Source organism: Melanerpes formicivorus, unplaced genomic scaffold (genome assembly GCF_026170545.1).
Source record: "Melanerpes formicivorus ecotype bairdi unplaced genomic scaffold, bMelFor1.0.p_v2 SCAF_2, whole genome shotgun sequence".
NCBI classification, from domain to species: Eukaryota; Metazoa; Chordata; class Aves; order Piciformes; family Picidae; genus Melanerpes; species Melanerpes formicivorus.
Window position 1 is genome coordinate 39722582 of NW_027142354.1, and position 25618 is coordinate 39748199.

Sequence of the window (25618 nt, forward strand, 5' to 3'; positions counted from 1 at the left end):
TCTGTAAAACACTTTACTGCTTTTCCATTTAAATTTTCCATCACTTCTGCAATCCATTTGTGTGAGTCTCATTTTTCTGCCCTGGTGGGAGGCAAGAGAGGATCTGCCTGGCCTCAAGCTAAGACGTTTTTTTTGGTAGCAGAGGATGGTTTTGATCCATTGACCTCTGGGTTATGGGCCCAGCATGCTTCCGCTGCACAAGATAAGAGAGCAATATTGTCCCTTTTGCTGTGTGCTTTTCCATTAGCTTTTCCATTCCAATCCTCTCCCTAAGTTTTCTGTATCCATAAACAAACATCTCTGTCATCTAACCCGATTAAATGTAACCGCAATGTATTTAATTGAGCCACACATCATTGTATGCTGTCAGAAACTTGGAGTATTCTTTTCATTTTACATATTAAAAAGCTGAAAGATGCTCACTAAGTTTCATATATACCTGGTATTTATTATCATACTCTGAGGCAGTCAACAGATAAATTCATGTTTTCATCCACCTATTATAGAAGAAGTTGTATTGCTGTATAGAAACCTTTTCTTTTATGAAGGCTGTTGTGTTAACATGATACCATAAAGAACTTCTGGTGGAATGTTGTCACTTTTGCTAGCTTTATATTAAGAAAGTGGGGTTTGTCTTACCAATTTATGCAGTGTTTTTCTAAGCCAGCAATGGTAGACAGACTGTTTGAAGTCAAGCATAATGAGTTCTTTGATCCTTGGAGAGTTAGAGGTTAAACAAGTAAAGAAAGAACCTAAACAATAATTTCAATGTTTAATGTAATAAGTAGATCTAGTAAATGTTATTTCTTTCAGGCTGAAGATACAGACATAACAATCATACCCATGGATGTTAAATAAAGCAAAGCAAGAGGAACTGAGTTTAGCACTGTTTATTTACTAGGTTTTACTTGTGTATGAAGGAATGCAAAATTTGTATATACATAAAAGATGTACTAAATTATTAAGTATTAACATTGCTTGTTTCTTTGTATCTGCCTCACTTTGAGGGGAATATTAGGTTAAACATTCTTTCCCAAACCACTTGTATTCTATATATTTTGCAAACATCTCCCATTCAATATTAACATAATGAGTTTCTTTAATATCACTAGGGCTAGCCATGTTAACAAGTCACTCAGATTTTGATTTTTATTTTAATGATCTTTCCTTAAATAATGAAAGAATACAGAGATGATAAAATTAAGATGTAAATAAAGAACAATGGAAAGTGATAGTAATTTCAGTATTTTGTCCTGTTATCTTGGTGGATTAAATTAGAACTTTGTTTATGGAGTAATTATATTATTTGGTACTGTATTTGTTACTAGAATGTGGTTGAAGGAAATAGTTTGATGGAAAGGAAAGTAGAACAGGAAAAGGATTAAGCATAATCAATGTGTAAAATCATGCCTTGCCAGCTTAATAGCCTTCTCCTATGAGATGACTAGTGGACAGGGGAGACTGGTGGCTATTATTTGTTGTGATGGTAGCAATGCTTTTGATACTGTCTCCCATAACATCCTCACTGACAAACTGATGATGTCAACTAGATGAGTGGACATTGAGCTGGACTGAAAACTGTCAAGCTCAAATGACTCTGATCAGTGGCACAAAATCTAGAGGCCAATAGTTGTGTATACTCTAGGGGTCTGTAGTATGTCCAGCACCTGGAGGATGATGCAGGGGGCACCCTCAACAAGTTTACAGATGACACACCAGAGGTGTGGTGGCTGACACACCAGATGGTTGTACTGCCTTTCAGAGCAACCTGAATGCAGAAATGGGTTAAGGGGGATCTCAGGAAGTTCAACAAAAGGATATGCCAAGTCCTTCTCCAGATGATGAATAACTCTAAGCATTAATGCAGGCTGGATATAAAGTAGTTTTGTTGAAAAGCCCCTGAGTTTCTTGATGTTGGTGGCAGGTTGAGGGAGGTGATCCCCTCAAATCTGGGTTATAGTTTCATAGTTTCATAGTTTCATAGTTTCATTCAGGGTTGGAAGGGACCACAAGGATCATCTAGTTCCAAACCCCCTGCCATGGGCAGGGACACCCCATACTAGACCAGGCTGGACAGAGCCTCATCCAGCCTGCTCTTAAACACCCCCAGGGATGGGGCCTCGACCACCTCCCTGGACAACCCATTCCAGGGTTTCACCACTCTCATGGGGAAGAACCTCCTCCTTACATCTAGCCTGAATCTCCCCACCTCCAGCTTCATTCCATTCCCCCTAGTCCTGTCACTACCTGAGATCCTGAGAAGTCCTTCCCCAGCCTTCCTGTAGGCCCCCTTCAGATACTGGAAGGCCACAATTAGGTCACCTTGGAGCCTTCTCCAAGTCTGTTCTGCAGACTGAACAGCCCCAACTCCTTCAGTCTGTCCTCATAGGAGAGGTGCTCCAGCCCTCTGATCATCCTCGTGGCCCTTCTCTGGACACGCTCCAGCACCTCCACATCCCTCTTGTAATAGGGGCTCCAGAACTGGATGCAGTACTCCAGGTGGGGTCTCACCAGGGCTGAGTAGAGGGGGAGGATCACCTCCCTCGACCTGCTAGCCACACTTCTCCTGATGCAGCCCAGGATCTGATTGGCTTTGCGGGCTGCAAGTGCACATTGAGAGCTCATGTTGAGCTTTTTGTCCACCAGCACCCCCAAGTCTCTCTCCTCAGGGCTACTTTCCAGCCAGTCACTGCCCAGCCTGTATTTGTGCCTGGGATTGCCTCGAATTATAGGCATTATAATTATAGGAATTATACAGAACGCTGTGTCCAGTTCTGGGATTCCCAGTACAGGAGAGATGTGGACATCCTGGAATGTGTTCAGTGAAAGCGATTAAGCAATGGAGAATCTGACATATGAGGAGAGACTGTGAAAGATAAGAATATTTATTCTGGAGAAAGAGGATTCTGGGGGTATTTTATCAATGTGTAAGTACCTGATGGAGGGCTAGGAAGGAAGAGGGAACCACACTGTACAGAATATGTCATAGGTCAAAGGAGCAGCAAGTATAGTACACACTGCTGTTTGTCTTCATCAGTGAATATATTGCCTACCTGTTGGGAAACTTTAAAATATGAAAATTATCTTATTTTTAAGTAATGCCTTGTGTGTAGGAGGAAGATAAAGCAGAAGATGTGGAAACAAATTACAGTTAGAACATGTGATAAGAAAGGCTCATTCTGTACCAGACACATAGGCAGGCATTTGGGAGTTTGTCAAACATAGTAATAGATATTTTATAGGTGATACAGCAAAACGTTTAAACATATGTAGTTTAGAATGCATAATTATACAGAGTTAGAAAAAATAATCAAAATCTACATTTAGACAGAATGCAGATAAGCTAAAAAACCCTATTGAGATGATAATTTAAAAATGCATTTTCAAGGTTAAATTTATTGTATTTGTATATTTTTTTCCAGTATTTAATTCAAGACAGCTTTGAAGAAGTATTTTTTACTGTTGTTCCCTAGTTCTTCATTCCTCATCCTTATTTAAAAAAAATAAGTTTTGGGACCAAATTACATGAACAGATTTTCTTCTAAATGTTTATTATAGTTTGCAAAGTAATCTTTGCTATATTCCTGCAAATGAATTTAAAATTCATCATTCTTTATACCTTTTTTTTTTTTTTTCCTCATCTAGGAAGCCTATTCCATTTTAAATAAATTTGGAATTGAAGTTACAAAAGAAGAATCAGAAGGAGTGGATACACTCAGATATTCTTTTAATAAACTACAGAAAAAAGCTGTAAGTATATAAAACTTTGTTTATTTCCATGTGGTTTTTACCTCAAAATAAAAATGACAGTGTGGGACCAATTGTCAATCCATTCTGTCTTCTCACTCTTGGCCTCAGCTGCACCCTAGTGTTTCATTAGTATGTTAATTTACTGATTTTAATTTTATACCCCTTTAATATTTGAATATTATTGAAGCTTTTAAATATATACTTAAAATCTGCAGGAAATTAAAACATTTATTATGTCTTTCTGTTCTTCATTTCTATCTTTTGTGTCATTCTTATCTGACCAGGAAGATTACTACACTTACAATACCTGGTTTTAAAAAGTGCATACCCTGCCAGTGCCCTTACCCCGAAGTGGTGATTGCACATTACTTTTATTGCTCAGGACAACCTTATATCCCTCAAAAGCTCAAAAATTGTTGAATATTGTCTGCATTGGAGGTGGTTAGATCGAAATATGTCAATCTTTTGTGGAAAAATTAAGTTAGATCTTGTTCCACAGATTGAGCACTCAAGAGTACATTTAACATTTTAGGCTACTCTTGATTCTTTCTCTCAAGTTTTTGAACAAAGAATAAGGAAGTTGTTAAAGGAAAAGCTTGAGCCATTCATAAAAAGGAGTACCCTAATGTTTTCAGGTTTGAGATTTATTTTTTTTTTGAGGGAGAAAAGAAAGGAAGAAAATAGAACCTTTATTTTACCCTTTTGTGTTCTTTTGTTCCTACACACCCTTAGAATGAAACATGTTCATGTAAAGGTGGAGCAGAAAGTTTGTTTTGGTTTTTGATTTGTTTTCTCTCTACTTTTCATCTCAAAAATTGGACATACAGCACCATAAAAACCCAAACACACAAGCAAAACTATTTAGCTTCAAAGAGATAATTTTTGTTCAGATTTTTAGTGCTTTAAATATATAAATTTGGTTTATATATAACTCGTACATTAAAACTTCCTGAGTTTTAAGGAAGTAACTGATTTTAATGTTAATCTTCTTTTGTGTGTGTCAGACCAGAGTCCAAGATGAATTGGTTCAAGTTCAGCCTAAATTTAAGAATCATTTGCTGGAATCAATTGTAGTTTTCCAGGAGGATGTGTCAAACTTTGAAACATCATATGAGACGGTAAATTAATTTAGTAGTTATACATAAGACCTCGACGTAGCTTTTCAACACTTTCCATCTGCAGCAGTTAGGTGCCAGAATTTTATCCTGAATGCTTGCCATGGTTGCTAAGTAGTCATCAGTTTAGGCCAAACTTTTCAGTATGAAGAAATGGCAGAGCACACAATTCTGTAAGAAAAGAAAAGAATCCTTGATAGTACAACTTGCCACTAAATTCTAATATAAAATTAATTTAGAAATTAGTTTAGAAATTGTAGCATGTGTCGTGGAATCTTTGCTGCTATATCAACATAGAAAAATACAGTCTAGCGCCACTCACTGTGTAGGTTATTTTCAGAAGAATGAAATATGAAAAATGAAAGTATAGTCCTATTTAGTTCAAGCTAAAGAGTTTAAAATTTCATTGAGGTTATCTTTTTATAAGATTTACCTTTGTAAATATTGCAATACTGAGATGCTTGAATTAATTTTGACTACCAAAAAATAAGCATTTTTAAATGATCTGTAAATATTCAGTGGCCTTCACTTGCTTTGAGAATTAATATTCAGTTTTTTGTTAACATCTTGTTTGAAAGGAAGGACCTATGGTACCAAGTATTCCACCTCACGAAGCCAGTAACAGGCTACAGATCTTTCAGGTAAGAAAATAAATGGGTGCATCTCAAAATAATTAAAATTAGATATCTTATTGCTTATCAAAACAGGTTAAGAAAAAGACACATTCACAATCTTTGTTAACTGCATATTAGAGGGCATTTTGTGCAGCATTATGGTAACTATGCTTTTGTTTCTACCAGGCAATGTTCTCCTTAATGTGGAAGGATTTGTATATTTATTGATCGATGAATTAATTGATTGATCTGTAACCTTGTTTCACTCTTTGCATTTTGTGAGCAGAAATTATCAAGTTTAAGTAATAAAAGCAGTATAACAGGGAAGACTCAAGTATTACAGGTCAATAATTACTGAAAATAAGCAAGTTTACAGATTAGTCATGAGCAGATATTTCCATGTTTTCAACATCATGTTTTCCTTTAGATGATTTTCTTTCAACTTGATTCTTCTTTGTTGTGAACCTTAGTTCTTAAGTCTATGACCAATTTTTAACCCTTTCTCTGTAAATGACATTTTCTTGAAGGTTTTTATCAGCAGGACATTTGTCAGTCTCTCAGGTAAACTCAGGTACAGTAAACTCCACCAAAATAACTTTGTTTCCGATAAACATTAGATGCAATAGGAGGTTTAAGCACCTTCTGCCAGTTACTTAGTCCTTTTCACAAAGTTTGCATTTAGTTTTTCCAGAGTGTGTACAATACCTAAGAGAAGTTTCACTAACTTTGAATTTACTTTTCACAGTGTTTGTGCAATACCTAAGAGGCTCCGTAAAAAGTAAATTCACATTTTGTTAAAAGGACCAAGTAACTAGCAGAAGCTGTTTAAACTTCCCATTGCATCTATTATGTATTGGAAAGAAGGTGATTTTGGTTAAGTTTACTCTGTTTATTATTTTGTCAAGAAAATGTTTTGTTTGTTTGTTTGTTTGTTTCCCGTAGTTGTCATACCCTTTGGACGCCAGTTGTGCCGTGAAAGTCATTGTATATTTTGGCATGCTTCAGTGGTTTGGTGGTGTTCTTTCAGGCTCTGTATTTTGCTTTCTGATACAACCATTTTCTTGTTCCCAGTGATGTGGAATTGACTTCATGTTCCATTTTATAAAATATTTCTTCAAACATTGCTTGCTATATACACATTCACTGTTTTGATTCATTACTTGGATTTGGTTATTACCTTATATGACAGCTGTTCAAAACTTTAGATCGAAAGTATATTCAGACATTTAAATGTGCTTCTAGGAGCATTAGAACAATTTTAGACCCATTGAATAATTTGTTATTAGATCATTTTACATTAAAATGCATTAAAATATTTTCATTTTTTTTCTGTATTAATACAAATTTTATTAGGCTAACTTTGATGAACTGTGGAGAAAGTTTATCACATACTCATCTGGTGAACAGTTGTTCGGATTGCCTGTCACAGACTATGAAGTTTTGCACAAAATCAAGTAAGTGTGGCAATACTTTTAGGTTTAGGTGTCTATGAAGACACCAAATGAAGGAGCTATTAAGGTACATCAAACAGGGAAACGTTACAATATAGAAGGCTTCCACTGCCTAAAATTAAGTTAAAAGAAAACCCCAAATCAGTTAAAATTTTAGTAGTTTAATGATTTTGCTGATACAAAAGAATTCTGTTAATTACAATGGTAACAGAACTATACCAGATTATTTTACTACTGTAGATATTACATAAGGGAGAAGACCGTTACGTCCTTGAAATATATATATGTGGATAAGTATGTATTAAGATAATGGTACAAAGAGTGAACAAGGAAAAGGTGAGGAAAGGTCAGCATATAATCACATATGAAAAATACAACTAGAGCTTTTATGAAAATCTAAGCTTTTTGAGCAACTGCACAAAGAACAATCATATTCCAAAGTTCATGCACCAGCCATTTCATTAGTTTGATGCTGATTCACACCAGATGAGGAGCTGACTGTTTCTGTCTGCTTTTAGATCAGTGTTTTAGTTCAGATTCAGAAAGTGCTTTCAAATTAAATTGACTAATTGTCCCCACTTGCCATGCTCTACTAGGCACTGCAGAACAAGGACAGGGTACATAAGCTTCATTTTGGATGAATGAAAGGTTTATAGAACTAGATTAAAACAAAACTTCCCCCAAATATGTTTGGGCTGCCTGGGGAGGTGGTGGATTCGCTGTCATTGGAGATTTTCAGGAGGAGACTTGATGGGGTGCTTGGTGCCATGGGTTACTTGTTTAGGTGGGTTGGATTGATTGATGGGTTGGACACGATGATCTTGAAGGTCTCTTCCAACCTGGTTTATTCTATGTAATTCTATGTAGTGATGTTTAGTGTGGTTATTCAGTCCCTAGCACCATCTGCTCTTTTTTGGTGAATTTTATCTACAAAGTGTTCTTTTCTGCCTTAAGAAAAATAATCTAATTGATCTACCTGTACTATTATATATACTGCTACTGCAGTAGCATTTCATATACTGTGTATTTAACTATGGTGAGGTTTCCAAATTACTGATTGAAATTATCAGTATGATTTTATTTTAATTTTTTTCCCTCCCAGGAAGGAATTAGGCTTGCTTCAGAAATTGTATGGATTATATGATAGTGTAATAAGCAGTATTGATGGTTATAATGACATACTTTGGACAGATATAGACATTGAAAAAATTAATGCTGAACTCCTGGAGTTTCAAAACAGGTATGTTCCTTTCTGAAGCTGACATTAGTTTTAAGGTAGTTTAAGTAGAACTGTATAAAAGGGTAATTACTTTCATAACTGCAGTAAAGAGGAGAACCTGTAATATAAATAGTTCTTCCTTAAGCTGTTAAGTATTCATCCTGCCTATCTATCTCATTTTTTTCCATTCTTGATTTTTTTCTCAATGTATCTTAGCTCTGGTAGTTTTTTATGGTTTATAAAACTGATGAATTCAGGTGGTCAAAAAACAGTACCACAGTCTTCCTAAACTAAAGGGAGAAGATCTCTGTGACAGTGTGGAATTTTTTTACTTACTTTTCCTTTTGTTTTGCTCTTGATTTCTGGACACAGTACTCAAGGTGTGGCCTAACCAGTGCCAAGTACAGGGGCAAAATGACTTCCCTGCTCCCCTGCTCCAGTAGACTGGCACAAATTCGAATTTTACATAGAAAATGTTCACCTTACTACAAGCTGATTCGTATTTCCTCCTCTGTTTTCAGATTGTTGAAACAATTCCTATTTTGACAAGTAACATTTAGTACTGTATCCCTTTAACTCTACTGCAGGTGCCGTAGACTACCTAAAGGACTCCAACACTGGCAAGCATTTTTAGATCTCAAGAAAAAAATTGATAATTTTAGTGAGTCTTGTCCTTTGTTGGAAATGATGGCTGACAAAGCAATGAAGCCAAGACACTGGGATCGTATCGCTGAAACTACAGGACATAAATTTCATATAGAATCGGATTCCTTTTGCCTTCGAAACATTATGGAAGCACCAATTCTTGAACATAAAGATGATATTGAGGTGTGCAATATACAGTTTTTTGTCTCCTTGTTTGTGTTATACTGTCAACAAAAGTAATATGATTACTTACAAAATTGTAACTTGCTTTAAAAACAATTTTATACTTTGTTAATGTCCTTCACTCTCAATCGCACCACATGAGTTTAAAATAACTTGTATTTTGATTAGAAGTTCTTATTCAAATGAACAAAGACAGAGGTAGCAGCTGGAATCTTTGGGCTCTTATTTCTAGATAATCTCTCCACGTTTTTCCTAGCCCTATCTTTTGGCCCTTTTTAAATAGGAAAAAAATCAAACCAACCAAAGAAAAAAACAACACAAAGCTTCACCATGATTACCTCTTTCTATCACCATGTTTACTTTAAAGGTTTGGAAATTAATCATGAATTTGGAGGAAGGCTCTATGCTTATTTATACTTATTATGAATACTTTTCTAGCTTTTTGTGACTTCTTCTGAACTTCAAAAGATTCTCCCTCAAAACTTGAGAAAAACCCCAGTGGAGTTTTGAAGTTTCAATGTAAATACGTGTACAAAAACTATTGCTATATTCATACCTGATTTATATGGAATAAGGTAATCTTCTGAATTTTGAATTAAGATCTGATTTGAATAGAATGATCATAGAATTATTTATGGTGGAAAATACCTTTAAGATCGTTAAGTCCAACTTCACATGTAACACTGCCAAGTCTGCCACTAAACCATTGTCCCTAAATTTCATGTCAACACTGTCTTTTAAATATATCCAGGAGTGGTGGCTCAGTCACTTACCTGGGCAGTCTGTTCAATGCTTAACAACTCTTTGGGGCTGTTTTTCCTTGTCTAATCACTTGTTACTTGTGAGAAGAGACCACTACCCACCTCACTGCGCCCTCTTTTCCAGTAGCTGTAGTGAGTGGTAAAGTCTTCTGTCAGCCTTTTCTCTGTAATAAGCAACCCCAGTTCCCTCATCTGCTCTTGACAGGACTCATGCTCTAGATGCTTCACCAGTTTCATTGCCCTTGTTGGACATGCTCCAGCACCTATATGCTCCACAAATTTGTTGGACTTGATAACCTTTCCAAGCCTAAATTGTTCTTAAATTCCCTGATTCTTTAAATTGAAATGTGACTAAGATTGATATCTCCATGGGTGATGAGCCTATGTTATTATCCTAAACCTTCTCAAAGTGGTGATCCAGGAGTCTTGTTATACAAAGGGTGAAACCACAGAAGTGGTATATCCATGCTTTTCCTAGTGTGCAATTTTCAGTTATCCATACAGGTAATTTGAGAGTAAATTAGTAGTGTGATCTCTGCATTTATGTGACATATTTCTGTACTATTTTATAAAATGTTATATATTGTTTTAAAATATTCTGTGACTAAACGTAATGTTAGGCAAGACTTCATTTCTGAAGAAAGGAAATTCTGAAAACACGGTTCTTATTTTACAGGATATATGCATATCTGCTACAAAGGAAAAGGATATAGAAGCCAAACTATCTCAAATAGCTGAAATTTGGGGAAATCAAATTCTGAGCTTTTCATCATTCAAAGGGAGAGGAGAGTTACTGTTAAAGGGAACTGAATCAACAGAAATTATAACGTTGATGGAGGACAGTTTAATGATTCTTGGCTCTTTACTGAGCAATAGGTACTTATAAATTGATTGCATATGGTATTTTCAGAAACACTTTAAGCTAGCAACTGTACTATTGTTAGACTAAATCAATAGCAAATTTGAACAGAATGCATATATATATATATTAATGAAAAAGGATATTATAATACCTAGTTCAAAACTTCTGCAAGTGAAAAATGTTAATGTATTATTAGCAAACTATTGTATGAATATATTTGAATATAATCAAGCTGGTAGAAACTTGTAATAAGATTCTTCTTGCTCTGAGTGAAACACTTGTTGTTTGGAGTGAGTTTTTTAACCATTGTATTTATCACATAATAGATGTATTTACAATTAATTTTTGCTCCCTTTCCTCTTCCAGATACAATGCATCATTTAAGAAGGAAATTCAGAACTGGATTTCTAAACTAAGCAACTCTACAGATATAATTGAAGAATGGCTGGTTGTGCAGAACCTCTGGGTTTATCTCGAAGCTGTTTTTGTAGGGGGAGATATTGCAAAAGAGTTACCCCAGGTAAACTTCACAATGCTCGCCTATTAAAATCTGTGTAGTAGTTGCCAACAGGTAATGCTTTGGAAGTACTTATGTTTTTGCTATATACAGGAAGCAAAGCGTTTTCATAACATTGACAAATCATGGATAAGAATAATGCAACGAGCTCGCGAAACCCCAAATGTCATTGACTGCTGTGTGGGAGATGAGACTATGCAGGAACTTCTCCCTCATTTACATGAACAGTTGGACGTGTGCCAGAAATCACTTACAGGGTATGCACTGTTTGATTTGTAATGCATTGCTTTTAGGTGAATAGTATCTCAGTCTTACTTTCACTCTTATGTAGAAAAATAATTGAAGCACTGAAATATTCTAATAATAAAATTTTTGTTCAATTTTCAAGATACTTAGAGAAGAAGAGATTACTGTTTCCTAGATTCTTTTTTGTTTCTGATCCTGTTCTTCTTGAAATTCTTGGACAAGCAAGTGATTCTCATACAATTCAGGTACAACCTTGGTGAATTCTTCTGCTTATAATTTAAATAATAATAATTAGAATATGGAAAAGCTTTTATTACTTGAACACATAACCATTTTCCTATATAAACTGTGCTTAAAAAAATAAAATTTCTTGCTATTTAGTCTTTAATGAAATGTGAAATGAATATTTGTAATTTTCAGAAACCTTCAGAGCTCATAACAGTAGGATGTGGTTCTATCAAGAGATTTGTGGGTGGTTCCTTTCACAACTAAACTAACAAAAGGGTCCCTGTGAAAGTTTCCTGGTTTGCTTATTGCAAAGTTCTTCCAGCTAGTCTAGGCTGTTACTGACGGCTGACTGAGACAAGGTAGCTGATATCACAGGGCCACGAGGATGATCAGAGGGCTGGAGCACCTCTCCTATGAGGACAGACTGAAGGAGTTGGGGCTGTTCAGTCTGGAGAAGAGAAGGCTCCGAGGTGACCTAATTGTGGCCTTCCAGTATCTGAAGGGGGCCTACAAGAAGGCTGGGGAGGGACTTCTCAGGATATAAGGTAGTGATAGGACTAGGGGGAATGGAATGAAGTTGGAGGTGGCGAGATTCAGGTTGGATGTGAGGAGGAAGTTCTTCCCCATGAGAGTGGTGAAACCCTGGAATGGGTTGTCCAGGGAGGTGGTTGAGTCCCCATCCCTGGAGGTGTTTAAGCCCAGGCTGGATGAGGCTCTGGCCAGCCTGATCTAGTTTGGGGTGTCCCTGCCCATGGCAGGGGGGTTGGAACTAGATGATCCTTGTGGTCCCTTCCAACCCTGACTGATACAATGATACTATGATCTGCTCTGCCAGATCGCCTCTGGAAACTGTAAACCAAACCCAACCAAACCAGCAAGTGGAAATTAAATCCTACAGAACTGTTTTCTGTGAGTTTTACCTACGTATGGCTTGGTTCAGAAGAACCTTTGCAGGATCACCTTATTTGAGGTTTTTTTTTTCCTGTTTGCTAATGTTATATATTTACATTGAATTGCTTCTGAAATATCCTTACAGCCACATCTGCCTTCCATATCTGACAATATAAATGAGGTAGAATTTCACTCAAAGGAGTATGACCGCATACTGGCGGTTATATCAAGGGAAGGAGAAAAAATTCTGGTAAATCTCTACCTTTCTTTTTTTTTCTTTTCCAGAAATATTGTTAATAGACATGCATTCTAGTTTTTAACAAATCAGTATATATTACATCAAATTATTGCTAATCATAAATGAACAGATTATAATTTTATTACACTAACCCTTAAAATGTCTTCCTTAAATAAGTTTCTAGTATGTTTATTGAAATTACATGTGCAGTTGTCAGAAATTAAGTAACAGAAATTAAGTAACTGTTCAGTAACTAATGTATTTGAATATAAGTTTGTTAACAATGTTCTTTTTTTTGTACTTCTGATTAATTTTTTTTTCAGTTGGACACTTCAGTGCTTGCAAAAGGACCAGTAGAGCTTTGGTTGCAGGATTTATTGCGGGTGCAGCAGAGTTCATTGCATGGAATAATTAGGGCAGCGTATTACCAAATTAGTGAACCAGGATATGACTTGGTGAATTTTCTTAATCAGTTCCCAGCACAGGTAAGATTACAGTGTGTGGATTTGTGTGTGCGGTCTGGGCTGTGTGTGGGGAAAGTTGGGAAGTAAAGAGTGTACGGGAATGTCTATACCAGGAATTTTCAGAGAGGAAACAAGAAAAAGGATCTACTGAGAAGGCAGCAATCCTTAATGAGTTCAGTTTTGGTACCCCATATATAGCAATTTTTTTTTTTAACTTGTAATCTACTTTAAAATTTGTATTTTCTTCTCTTGGAGAATATAAAGTAGAGCTTATATTTTCTGTGATGGATGTTCAACTCCTTTCAAGTGCAAATAAAACTTCATGTGCAAAGTTATTTATTTCTCATAATTTAAGATTACAAGAGCTAAGTTTCTGATTATTTATGACATCCTTTACAAGATTTACTTCATAGTTAATATATTTGTCACTATGATAATGCAGTCCTAGTAGAAGCCTATCTTGAAGGATTCTAGTTTGCCTAGAAATTCTTCATCTTGCTGATAATTCATAAATTTAATTAACAATCAATTATTTTTTTCCCATGATGTACAAATTCTGACTCTGTAAATTTCTAATTGGCTCAGTGATAGGTGTAATTTTTTTAATAGAAATTCTGCAGTTATTAAAACTGGCCAATACATTGCTAATGCTACAAAAAATGAACAAATGTTTAATAATGCAATATTTATGACATGATTATGTATTACCTCAGCACTGTTTATTTTAAAAATTCTCCTCTTCACACAGGTAATCTCTTGTTTGTATGTCAGAAATTTTGTAGTGTCTTTATGACCATCTTCTTTCCCATGTCTTGCTAATCCAAATGGTTTTATGTTCAAAGAATTATTTGTTTTGGGTGTGGCAGAGAGGGAAAAAATGTTTTTTATCAAGAAATTTAAACCGCACAGAAATAAATACTGAAAAATATTTGACATGTTTTCTTTCAAAGGGCCTTTTCCTGTCTCAGAAGCTTCTGTTATAGGCAATGTGAAAGATTGTTCTTTATGTTTTTTTTTCTTCTGCCTAATTGGTCTTTCTAAAATAAATTTGGTTTAGGCTCTACTGATGATAGCATAATGCTTCTGAAATTGTAGAATCACAGGATGGCTTGGTTTGGTTTGGTGGAAGGGACCTCTAAAGGTCATCCAGACCAACCCCCTCTGCAGGAAGTAGTGACATACTGAAAAGAATCAGGTTGCCCAGTGCACTGTCAAGCCTCACTTTGAGTATCTACAGTGATAGAGCCTCAACCACTTCACCCACTACACTGGGCAACCTGTTCCAGTGTTCCACCACCCTCATGGTAAAGAACTTGTTCCTGAAATGCTGAGATATTTCCTGCTACACAATGTCTGTAACTTTTCAATCTCCCTATAGGGAGATAGAAAAGTAGAAAGTGGATGGGTCAAATTTTAGGTCTTGGTGCTTTGTCAGCATAGAAATGTGGGAAGAAAATCCTATTGATGCCATTTTTGTCTGTCCTATTTTGTCATGGGTGTGCCTGGTCAAAATGAGTCTAATATTGTAGTGTGCACACAACATTCTATAACTGTCTAGATTTATTTGGCAACAGTTCATAGTTCATTCTGCTCTAGGCTATAGTCTGGTCATGACAACGTGTTATAAAGTTTGCAGTATATTCTGTGTTCACTAAAAATAGAATTAAAAACAATGTTCTTTAATTAGCTATGAATTGGCAATGGGGGATTTTCAGAATGATTTCTTCCCTCAATTTGAGACCTGTTTGTATTCGTGGTACTACAATACACTGCGGGGTGGCAAGTGAAACTCTTCTGACAACTACCTGAAGGGAGGTTGTAGCCAGGTGGGGGTTGGTCTCTTCTTCCAGGCAACCAGCACCAGAAGAAGAGGACACAGTCTCAAGCTGTGCCAGGGGAGGTTCAGGCTGGATGTTAGGAAGAAGTTCTTCATAGAAAGAGTGATTTGCCATTGGAATGGGCTGCCCAGGGAGGTGGTGGAGTCATCATCACTGGAGGTGTTTAGGAAGAGACTGGATGGGGTGCTTGGTGCCATGGTTTAGTTGATTAGATGGTGTTTGATGATAAGTTGGACTCATTGATCTCAAAGGTCTTTTCCAACCTGGTTAATTCTGTATTCTATATTCCTTAACTAGTGTGTATCTCAATATGTGACAAATTTTCATGAAAACTTTAACATGTTTATTTCAATATTTTCCAATTCCACAACAGAGTCTATTAACTCAGACATAGTGTCCTGGTGAGATAGCATCATGTTGCATGTAGTGATAATTTAGGATTCTCTATACCATAATTTATTGTTCCTATTACACACTTTTGAGCCTTTTATAATAAGGCTAGTGGTCAACAAGTGATTCTTTTGTGTTTTATTTTGGTTTTTTCACATAAAAAAATTGTAGGTTGGATTACTGGGAATTCAAATGTTGTGGACACATGATTCAGAAGAAGCTCTACAGAATGCTAGAGAAGACAGAAAAATCATGCAAGTAACCAACGGGAGATTTCTGGATATTTTGAATACGTTGATTAGCCAGACCACACATGATCTTTCAAAGCTTGACAGAGTGAAATATGAAACACTTATTACCATTCATGTGCATCAGCGTGATATTTTTGATGATTTGGTAAAGTATAGATTATTATTTCAGACAATTAAATATGTTTTCTGCCATAATGTTTTTTCTTACATGTAGTAGCTACAGTTATGTGTTTGTAAAACAGAGGTGTCCATAATCTCACTGTAGTAAAAATAATACATTAGACTGGAATAAAATCCATCAGTTCTGTCATCTAAATATTTGCTCCACATTTTTAGACTTTTCTTAGAATATATCAATTTTTCACTTTCCTACAGAATTGTTTTGCCAGGAAACCCCCCTTATATTATGTCCTTTACTTGGAAAAATATTGGATTACTCTGTCTTGCATAACTAAAAAATTCAGTGTGCTGAGGGTATAGCAGACAACTTTCTCATGGCTTATAACAGAACCTCAGCAGCTGACAGTAGGCTACACTTTAGCTTCACTCATTAAGAGTTACAGCAATGCCACCAGCATCTCCTTAGTTTCTTCTTTCTGTTTCCCCTACTCTTATTTAAGAGAGCAGCCTAACAGGGCTCCCTTTCTGGTTCTTAAGGATGATACATACATGACAAATAAAATCCTTACTAAAAGCAAAAGGCAATATCAATCCTATCCTCGAACCTTTTTTGACTGTGATGAATTGTTTGCTTTTATTTATTCTTTTAGTAATGCCATCCCTCAACACTACATCTCTCATGTGTTTTTGCTACCCTTGACACAAACTCAATAGATTCTGTACAATTTACTTTCCATGCTTCAGTCAGGTCTTTCCTTCATCATGCCCTTTGTTCCAGTGCGTTTGGTGGGTTTAGCAGTGTGTTTGGTAATTTCACATGGAGGGTGAGCTGCATTAACATGGTAATTTGAAGTTTGATTAACAGAGATGTTGTGATGATCTGGATAAACAACTGGGACATGTTTTACTGTCAGCTTAGCATACATATGAATACATGTGATGCTTGCATATATTTCAGTTTACTTATATAGCAGTTATATGGCAGTTATCAAAGACAATAAACGTGGATGTGTAGTTATAACATATACATTTATTTACTTCCTTTTAAGGTAAAAATGAACATCAAATCTCCAACTGATTTTGAATGGTTAAAGCAGTCTAGATTCTACTTTAAAGAGGATTTCGACAAAGTCTTTGTATCTATTACGGATGTTGATTTCATTTATCAGAATGAATTTCTGGGTTGCACCGATCGTCTTGTTATAACACCTCTTACAGACAGGTTAGAAGAGTAATTATACATAATTAATACTTTTAATGTAAGGGAGCTTATTTAATTTGCATCTTCAAAGGGATGCATTCTGAATTAAGTCCTGTGTGGGCCAAGTCATTCATGAAAATCTTCTTATAGAGTTGCTTAGTCGTGCTCTTTTAGAAAAGATAAGACAGTCTCATTAATTTGTATACTTAGAAAATCCTAGGGAAGTTTTATCACTGCTGGGTCTTAAAAGAAAAAAAAAAAAAAAGGTAATAGAAAGTAATTGCTTTAAACCAATATAGTTGTGTATAGCTTAGCAGTATTTCTATACACCCCCCCAAAAAAACCCCAAACCATTAAATATTTCAAATTCTGTAATAAGGTATTCTAATAAAGATTTATTGGTGGGGCTTTTTTGGCTACCAATATCTTTGGAAAGCCTAAGATGGCCAGTAATTGTCTGTTGTAGTAGGAAACACTCTTGATTTATCCATGAGAATCCAGATGTTGACAAAGTCCCAGCTGTATGCACTCACCTGCTGTTCATATGTAGCCAGGCAAGAAAATGACTGTTAATTTTGTTTCAAATGTGGCATAACAACAAAACTATTTTCTTTTTTCCTCTTGGGAATTTCTTGGCTTGTTTTCTTGCCAAAATTCTTCATTTATTCCATTCTTGAGATGCCAGTTTTGACCAAATGACAAAGTATAAAGCCAAAAGACACTTCACTTGCAAAAAGATACCCTCATGACCCAAAACCAACTTGCAGCCCACAATAATTTACCTTGCTACCTACATAGACTTTGTCTGTACAGCTTTTTGAATATTTCTCGCAAGACATAGGACTGCTACTGTAACAATATGAAAAGTTCAGTACATTTCTATGGTGAGCTGCATTGACCTCAACAATCAAGTATTTCTCATGCAAAATATTAAGTTCAACCACACAATTTGCCTTGAACTATACAGATATATAAAAGTAAAATCATTATGTCTCTTTAAAGTTTCCTATTGGTTAGAAAACATCAAGGTCCCTGCAGTTCAGATTTGGCACAATATATTGTAGTGTTTCAAGCTAACGTGTGAAGTAGTTATCAAACTGTTCATTATCTATATTATAATTCACGGTATTTTGTGTTGATTTGACATTGAAGATACCACTTAATTTGTACAGGAACTTTCTAGTATAATTATTTTAGTGTTGCCATTCCATACCTTATTATGAATGAAGATCGTAACTAAAATCTTAACTCGCATATAACTAAAATAGTACCCTATGACTTAAAGAAGAGTATAAAGCTTATAGGCTTTTTTTTTCTTAGAACTGTAGAAGTTGTTTACCCATAAGTATGGAAGAGGCCACATATCCTTATTTTTTCACACTTGAGGATTTAGACAAGGGTAGCCTAATCTGACGAAATGTTCAAGGAAGCTGTTAGATTATGTAGGAATAAAATTAGGGAGGCAAAGGCCCAGCTGGAACTGAAGCTGGCCACCACAGTCAAAGATAATACAAAGCATTTTTATAAATATATTAACAATAAGAAGAAGGGCAGGAAGAACCTGCACTCCCTAGTGGACCTGGAGGGGAACACGGTTACTGAAGATGAGGAGAAGGCTGAGGTCCTGAACACCTTCTTTGCCTCAATTTTTAACAGTAAGGCAGGAGGAGTTCAGGAGGAGTAGCCTTCTGAGCTGGGCGATGGGGTCGGGGAGCAGTGTAATGCCCCGGAAATCCATGAGGAATTAGTTCGGGACCTGCTGAGCCACTTGGATATTCACAAGTCCATGGGACCGGATGGGATCCATCCTAGGGTGCTGAGAGAGCTGGCGGATGTGCTAGCTAGGCCACTCTCCATCATTTTCCTCCAGTCCTGGCTCACTGGTGAGGTCCCAGATGACTGGAAACTGGCCAACGTGGTCCCCATCCACAAGACAGGTCGGATGGAACCTGGAAACTCCAGGCCTGTCAGCCTGACCTCAGTGCCAGGGAAAGTGATGGAGCAGATTATCCTGGGGGCAATAACTGCGCACCTGAAGGATGGCCAAGGGCTCAGGTCCAGCCAGCATGGATTTAGGAAGGGCAGATCCTGCCTCTCCAACCTGATCTCCTTCTATGATCAGGTGACCCGTCTGGTGGATGTGGGGAGGCCTGTGGATGTGGTCTACCTGGACTTCAGCAAGGCCTTTGACACCGTCCCCCACAGTAAACTGCTGACTAAGCTGTCAGCTTGTGGCTTGGACCATTACACTCTGTGCTGGGTTAGGAACTGGCTGGAGGGCCGAGCCCAGAGAGTGGTGGTGAATGGTGCCACATCCAGCTGGCAGCCAGTCACCAGTGGTGTCCCCCAGGGATCAGTGCTGGGCCCTGTCCTCTTCAACATCTTCATCGATGATCTGGATGGAGGGGTAGAGTCAGTCATCAGCAAGTTTGCAGATGACACAAAATTAGGGGCAGATGTTAGTCAGTTAGAGGGTAGAAAGGCTCTGCAGAGGGACCTCAACCGACTGGACAGATGGGCAGAGTCCAATGGGATGGCATTCAACAAGTCCAAGTGCCGAGTGCTGCACTTTGGCTACGGCAATCCCATGCAGAGCTACAGGCTGGGGTCGGAGTGGCTGGAGAGCTCCCAAACAGAGAGGGACCTGGGTGTGCTGATCGACAGCCACCTGAATATGAGCCAGTAGTGTGCCCAGGTGGCCAGGAGGGCCAATGGCATCCTGGCCTGCATTAGGAATAGTGTGGCCAGCAGGAGCAGGGAGGTCATAGTGCCCCTGTACTCTGCATTGGTTAGGCTGCACCTTGAGTCCTGTGTCCAGTTCTGGGCCCCTCAGTTTAAGAAGGACATCGAAACACTTGAACGTGTCCAGAGAAGGGCAACAAGGCTGGTGAGAGGCCTTGAACACAAGCCCTATGAGGAGAGGCTGAGGGAGCTGGGATTGTTTAGCCTGGAGACGAGGAGGCTCAGGGGTGACCTCATTGCCCTCTACAACTACCTGAAAGGTGGTTGTAGCCAGGAAGGGGTTGGCCTATTCTCCCAGGCAACCAGCACCAGAACAAGGGGACACAGTCTCAAGCTGCACCAGGGGAGGTTTAGACTCGAGGTGAGGAGGAAGTTCTTCACCGAGCGAGTCATTCATCATTGGAACGGGTTGCCCAGGGAGGTGGTTGAGTCATCGACCCTGGAGGCGTTCAAGGGGAGATTGGACGTGGCACTTGGTGCCATGGTCTAGTCATGGGGTCTGTGTTGATAGGTTGGACTCGATGATCCTTGAGGTCCTTTCCCACCTAAGCGATACTGTGATACTGTGATACTGTGATATACAGGTTAAGATACTGCAGGATGTGAGGAAGTGGCAGAATTCAACAGAATTCAACATCAGAATCTACTCTTTATAGCTGCCAAGAGTTAATGACAATTAAATTCCTTTTGTGGTGTGCATTAACTTTTTAGCTCCTCTAATATTCGCAGTTTGTAATTTAATTTGTAATTTAATACTTACATTTTGTAAGTAATGTTTAAATGCTGTATTTTGTGACTCTTGCTGTTCTGAACTTCCTGTACTCATGGAAATTAATGGATTTGCTATATGAAGAAGTAATGTTTTGACATAAGTGCTGCAGAATTTACCACATAAGTAATTGTTTTTTATATACACACACACACATATGCATATATCTCATATAATCTAATAAATTAATATTAATTTTTATAGGTGCTATATAACTTTAGCGCAGGCTTTGGGAATGAATATGGGAGGAGCTCCAGCAGGACCAGCTGGAACTGGTAAAACAGAAACAACAAAGGACATGGGAAAGGCTCTGGGAAAATACGTAGTAGTCTTTAACTGCTCTGATCAAATGGACTTCAGAGGTTTGGGTAGAATTTTCAAAGGTAAGACTTCTTTGTGCAGCATAGAAGAGACCTTCATAGGTCACTTAGCAAGTGCATTTAGAACAAGTTGTTTAGGACCTTGTTCATGTTGGGCTTTGAGTATCCAGAGATGGATGTTCTGCAATACCCCTGGGTCCCTATTTAAGTGTTTGATCATCCTCATGATAACACTTTTTAAAATACTTCTATCCTTTTGGAATTTCCCATGTTAAAGCCTGTGCCCATTGTCTCCACTTTTTGCACTGCACCTCTGAGAAAAGCCTGGCTCAAATTTCTCAGTGCTTCTTATTAGCTAGTTATGAACAGCTCTTTTCAGGCTCTACAGATTTTGTTCTCTTAAGCCTTTCCCTCTGTTTCATATTTTCCAGCCACTGACCATGGTGGCCTGTTGGACCTGTGTGTTGTTGTCTCATCTGTGCTGGTAACCCCCAGACTGAACACAGTAGCCTACTGTTGTCTCAAAAGTGCAAAGAAGAGGCAAACAATGATTTTCCTCAGCCTGCTGCCCAATATGCACCTGCCTGCCTTTGCTACAAGGGCATCATTCTGATTCATGCTCAATTAGCTATTAAGCAGGACACTGGGTCATATTCTGCAAAACTGTTTTCTGGCCAGTCAGCACTGAGTTCTTCTGTTCCGCATAAAGGAGATTTCTGTTAGCTCATCTTTCAAAGTTATGGTGTTTTATGTGTTAAGAAATACATGACAATATAGTGATTTAGCCTTAACTGCCTAACAGTAATATATCCAGAATGAACTGGATATATTTTTCACTATTAAATAACTTTCAGTTTACATGAAAGACAACTGCTGGTACTTTAAATAGCATTTTGAAAAGAATGCTACAACAAATTTTCTCATACTGTTTTGCTGAAAGAACACCAGCTCTCATGGTTGCTACTCAATTTGTGCTACTTTTCCAAAGTCAAGTTAGGAAATGGTGAGATTACTGATTTATTAAAATGTTAATGTTATTAATAAAGTGCTCCTCGATTTCTCTTTCAATTTAATTTTCTTTCCCTGTCATCCTTTCTTTCAATGCTAGTGTACACAAAACATTTTCCAGTGTGGCCAGCAGGAGCAGGGAAGTCATTGTGCCCCTTGTACTCAGCACTGGTTAGGCCACACCTTGAGTCCTGTGTCCAGTTCTGGGCCCCTCAGTTTAGGAAAGATGTTGAGTTGCTGGAATGTGTCCAGAGAAGGGCAACAAAGCTGGGGAGGGGTTTGGAGCACAAGCCCTATGAGGAAAGGCTGAGGGAGCTGGGGTTGCTTAGCCTGGAGAAGAGAAGGCTCAGAGGAGACCTCATTGCTGTCTACAACTACCTGAAAGGAGGTTGTAGCCAGGTGGGGGCTGTGGCAGGGGAGGTTTAGGCTGGATGTTAGGAAGAAATTCTTCACAGAAAGAGTGATTGGCCATTGGAATGTGCTGCCCAGGGAGGTGGTGGAGTCACCATCACTGGAGGTGTTTAGGAAGAGACTGAATGGGGTGCTTGGTGCCATGGTTTAGTTGATTAGATAGTGTTGGATGATAGGTTGGACTTAATGATCTCAAAGGTCTTTTCCAATCTGGTTCGGTTCGGTTCTATTCTATTCTATTCTATTCTATTCTATTCTATTCTGTTCTGTTCTGTTCTGTTCTGTTCTGTTCTGTTCTGTTCTGTTCTGTTCTGTTCCGTTCCGTTCCGTTCCGTTTCGTTCCGTTCCATTCCAAAGTCGTAGTTTAGTGTGGATTTTAAATGGTAATCCTTATGTATAGAGATGTACGCTCTAAGATTATTGTGTTCTGTCTTGTGTGATTCTGAGTTTTATTTAAACCGCTAGTTAGTGCAGAAGTAATTTCAGGCTTTAATTTTAAGATTTATTAATTATAAGTGATAGGCAAAAAGTAATTTAAAAACATTATAAAGTCTGGAAGACCCAAATTAAAATAAAAAAACATTTGGATTGGGCTTTGTGTTGTAACACTTGCAGGTAGTCTTTTGTAGCTTTAAATTACTTTTTTACTTTTCTTTTCTGAACATCACAGCCTTTTGCAAATAATTGAACTGCTGCTTAACAATGAAAGGCTACATTCACAGAAGGATCTGGACAGAAGATCTGCCAAATGCCTCAAGATATCAAAAGATTTTTCTGATTTTGATTTGATTTTAAGCATTTTGTATAAATCATCTAACACTGGTTCTCATTGATATGGAAATATTCTGGTGGCTTGTAGGAAAATAGGCCTTGACCTCAAGGCAGTAACTAGAACTACTTACTTTTCCTTCAAACAAACAAATAAAATCTATTTTAGATATGTTAAATATGCATGCAAAAGAAACAAATCCAGATAATAAATTTTTCTATCCCTCTTTCTTAGGTCTTGCACAGTCTGGATCTTGGGGATGCTTCGATGAATTCAACCGAATTGAGTTGCCTGTCTTGTCAGTAGCAGCACAACAAATCTCTATTATTTTAACAGCAAGAAAAGAAAGAAAAAAACAGTTTGTTTTTTCTGATGGAGACTGTGTAGACTTAAATCCAGAATTTGGAATTTTCCTGACAATGGTAAATGTAGTAATAATTCCAGAGAAGTGAGAGATTATACTATGTACAAATGCAATTCTGCAGACTAAGAGTTTGGCCAAGTTTCAAAACTCATCCATACTTATTGGGAAGACTGAAACACTAATACACTAATACTAACTTAGCTTTAAATGCTTTATCATACTAGTGAGATAGATACGATAGGAAAAGAAGAGAAAAATTACTTAGAACAGGAAATACTGGAAAGGGCATAGACCTTGTCTGATGGGTACTTTACATGGATGGATTTACTTTCAACCTGAATAGAAGACAAGTCTCATAATTCTAGAATAAGCCACACTCCTCTTAATGTGGTAACAACAGGTCTCTTCAAAACCTGTGCAAAAATTCATCAGATCCCTTCATTTGTTGATACAGGATGTATTTAGTCTAATGAATACAATACTGGATGTTCACCTTTGGCCTTCTGTGGCAAAGGGGCCCATTCTGATCTGTGTGTCACTCTGGAGTCAGTGCAGGCATTATGACAGAACTGTACTTCTTATATCATGAAGGTTTTATGGGTGGTGTTTGAGATGCATTGTTCCCTTTCTTATAGTGACTACTTGTAAAAAAGATTCGCAAAATACATAGATCAAAGTAAGGTCCCACACCAGAATGCATAATATGTACAACGAAGATATATGAGGTAGTATACATAATTTTACATGCTACCAACCATTTTCCCAAAGGAGAAACACAAACTCCTGAATTTAGTGTATTAAATTTGAGAGTATGCTATCTTGTTGCCATAGGAATCCTGATGCGTCATAGCACTCATTCCTGTAATCTCATGGGCAGGGGATTTTATAGCATCAAGGCATACATTAGAATGTATAATGCCAAGGCAGAGAACAATCCAAGATGACTATGGGAAATTAAAATCCCACATGTTTGAATGCAGGGAATTGCATTCATCATCCCTGGAGGTATTGAAAAGATGCATAGATACGCTGCTAAGGGCCATGGTTTAGCACCAGACTCAAAAATAATGTTTGGATTTGATAATGTTAAAGGTCTTTTCCAACTGAAATGATCCTATGATACTATGATAATAATTGAGGTCATAAATATCTTTTGACTGCCTCTGATTTCTTAAATATCATCTGTCTGATGTCAGTTATGGCTCATGCTTGCAGCAAGTTTCCAGAAACATTCATTAGTCAAGCTTTCTTGGTTATGAAGATTTTCTTTCATACAATTTTTTGTTGTAAAGTTGTCATGTTCACATTTTGTTAACTGTGTTATTTTTGCTGTGCGTAGTGGTGTGATACTTTAGCCCACCTGTACCAACAATAAAGTACAGCTAACAGTCGGAGAAGCGAATGAAGGCTGTATTTTACAAGCAATGATGAAATGCAATTAATATATATGAAATATACAATATTTACAATATCATACAAGAATTTACAGGAGATAACACAAACACAGAAATCCCCCTCGCAGGAGGATCCCACTTTGGGTTCCCCCTGAACTTCTTTCCCTCCTTCCCTTTCCTCTCAAGTTAATTAGACAAAAAAGGAGAGAGAGAAATGGGTATTAAGGGAAATTCGTTAGCTCAAAGCAGTTGTTAAGAAGTTAGTTTTCTTACCTTACCAGTTTCAGTCCAAGGTCAGCTGCATGCACTCTGGCCAAGAAGCAAAAAGTGAAAATAATGTGAGAGATATTTGCTATGGTACATCTCGCATCTGACCAATGAAATTCATTTAGAATTAATCTTTGTTTTCCTTTTTACACCCAAACATTCAGCTAGAGAATTCTGCAACTGTCTTTTCTTAAAGGCACACCCTAAAATGTCACAGCTGTGTTGTTACAAAATACAATCTGTGTATTCTTGAGCCATTATTAAAATCACTTCTGTCACTAACAGAGAATTACAGTTTCGTATATAATTCTTGCTTCAGCAGATAATCATTCACAAACTGTCAAACATTCAGTGAGATTTTATACTTTATGACTTGCCTTTTAGACACAAGACATAGAGAAGGGCTTTCTAATATCTCTTCACTGTAGACTTCTTGTGATCTGTTTTAAAAAATATTTTGCAAAACCTTTTTCTGCAAAGTGGTAATGAAAATTTATTTGCATCGGGAATGCGGTGGAAGAAATCAACCAGCTTGATTGTATTCAGATTGATGATTTGGTACGGTAATGAAATTCAGTTATTACTTTGGC

At 37.3% G+C, this 25618-nt stretch overlaps 1 protein-coding gene across 1 annotated transcript in view; it reads left to right on the forward strand.

The window, feature by feature from the left end:
* Positions 1–25618, forward strand: part of DNAH8 (dynein axonemal heavy chain 8) — a 153620-nt gene that overhangs the window by 49522 nt on the left and 78480 nt on the right. The window contains exons 26-41 of the mRNA XM_068148416.1: positions 3646–3750; positions 4755–4868; positions 5444–5506; positions 6833–6933; positions 8033–8170; positions 8737–8977; positions 10415–10614; positions 10967–11120; positions 11211–11374; positions 11506–11608; positions 12628–12732; positions 13044–13205; positions 15584–15808; positions 16833–17005; positions 20700–20878; positions 23238–23425. Of these exons, the coding sequence (XP_068004517.1) occupies positions 3646–3750; positions 4755–4868; positions 5444–5506; positions 6833–6933; positions 8033–8170; positions 8737–8977; positions 10415–10614; positions 10967–11120; positions 11211–11374; positions 11506–11608; positions 12628–12732; positions 13044–13205; positions 15584–15808; positions 16833–17005; positions 20700–20878; positions 23238–23425 (2415 nt within the window). The remainder of the gene's footprint in view (positions 1–3645; positions 3751–4754; positions 4869–5443; positions 5507–6832; positions 6934–8032; positions 8171–8736; positions 8978–10414; positions 10615–10966; positions 11121–11210; positions 11375–11505; positions 11609–12627; positions 12733–13043; positions 13206–15583; positions 15809–16832; positions 17006–20699; positions 20879–23237; positions 23426–25618) is intronic.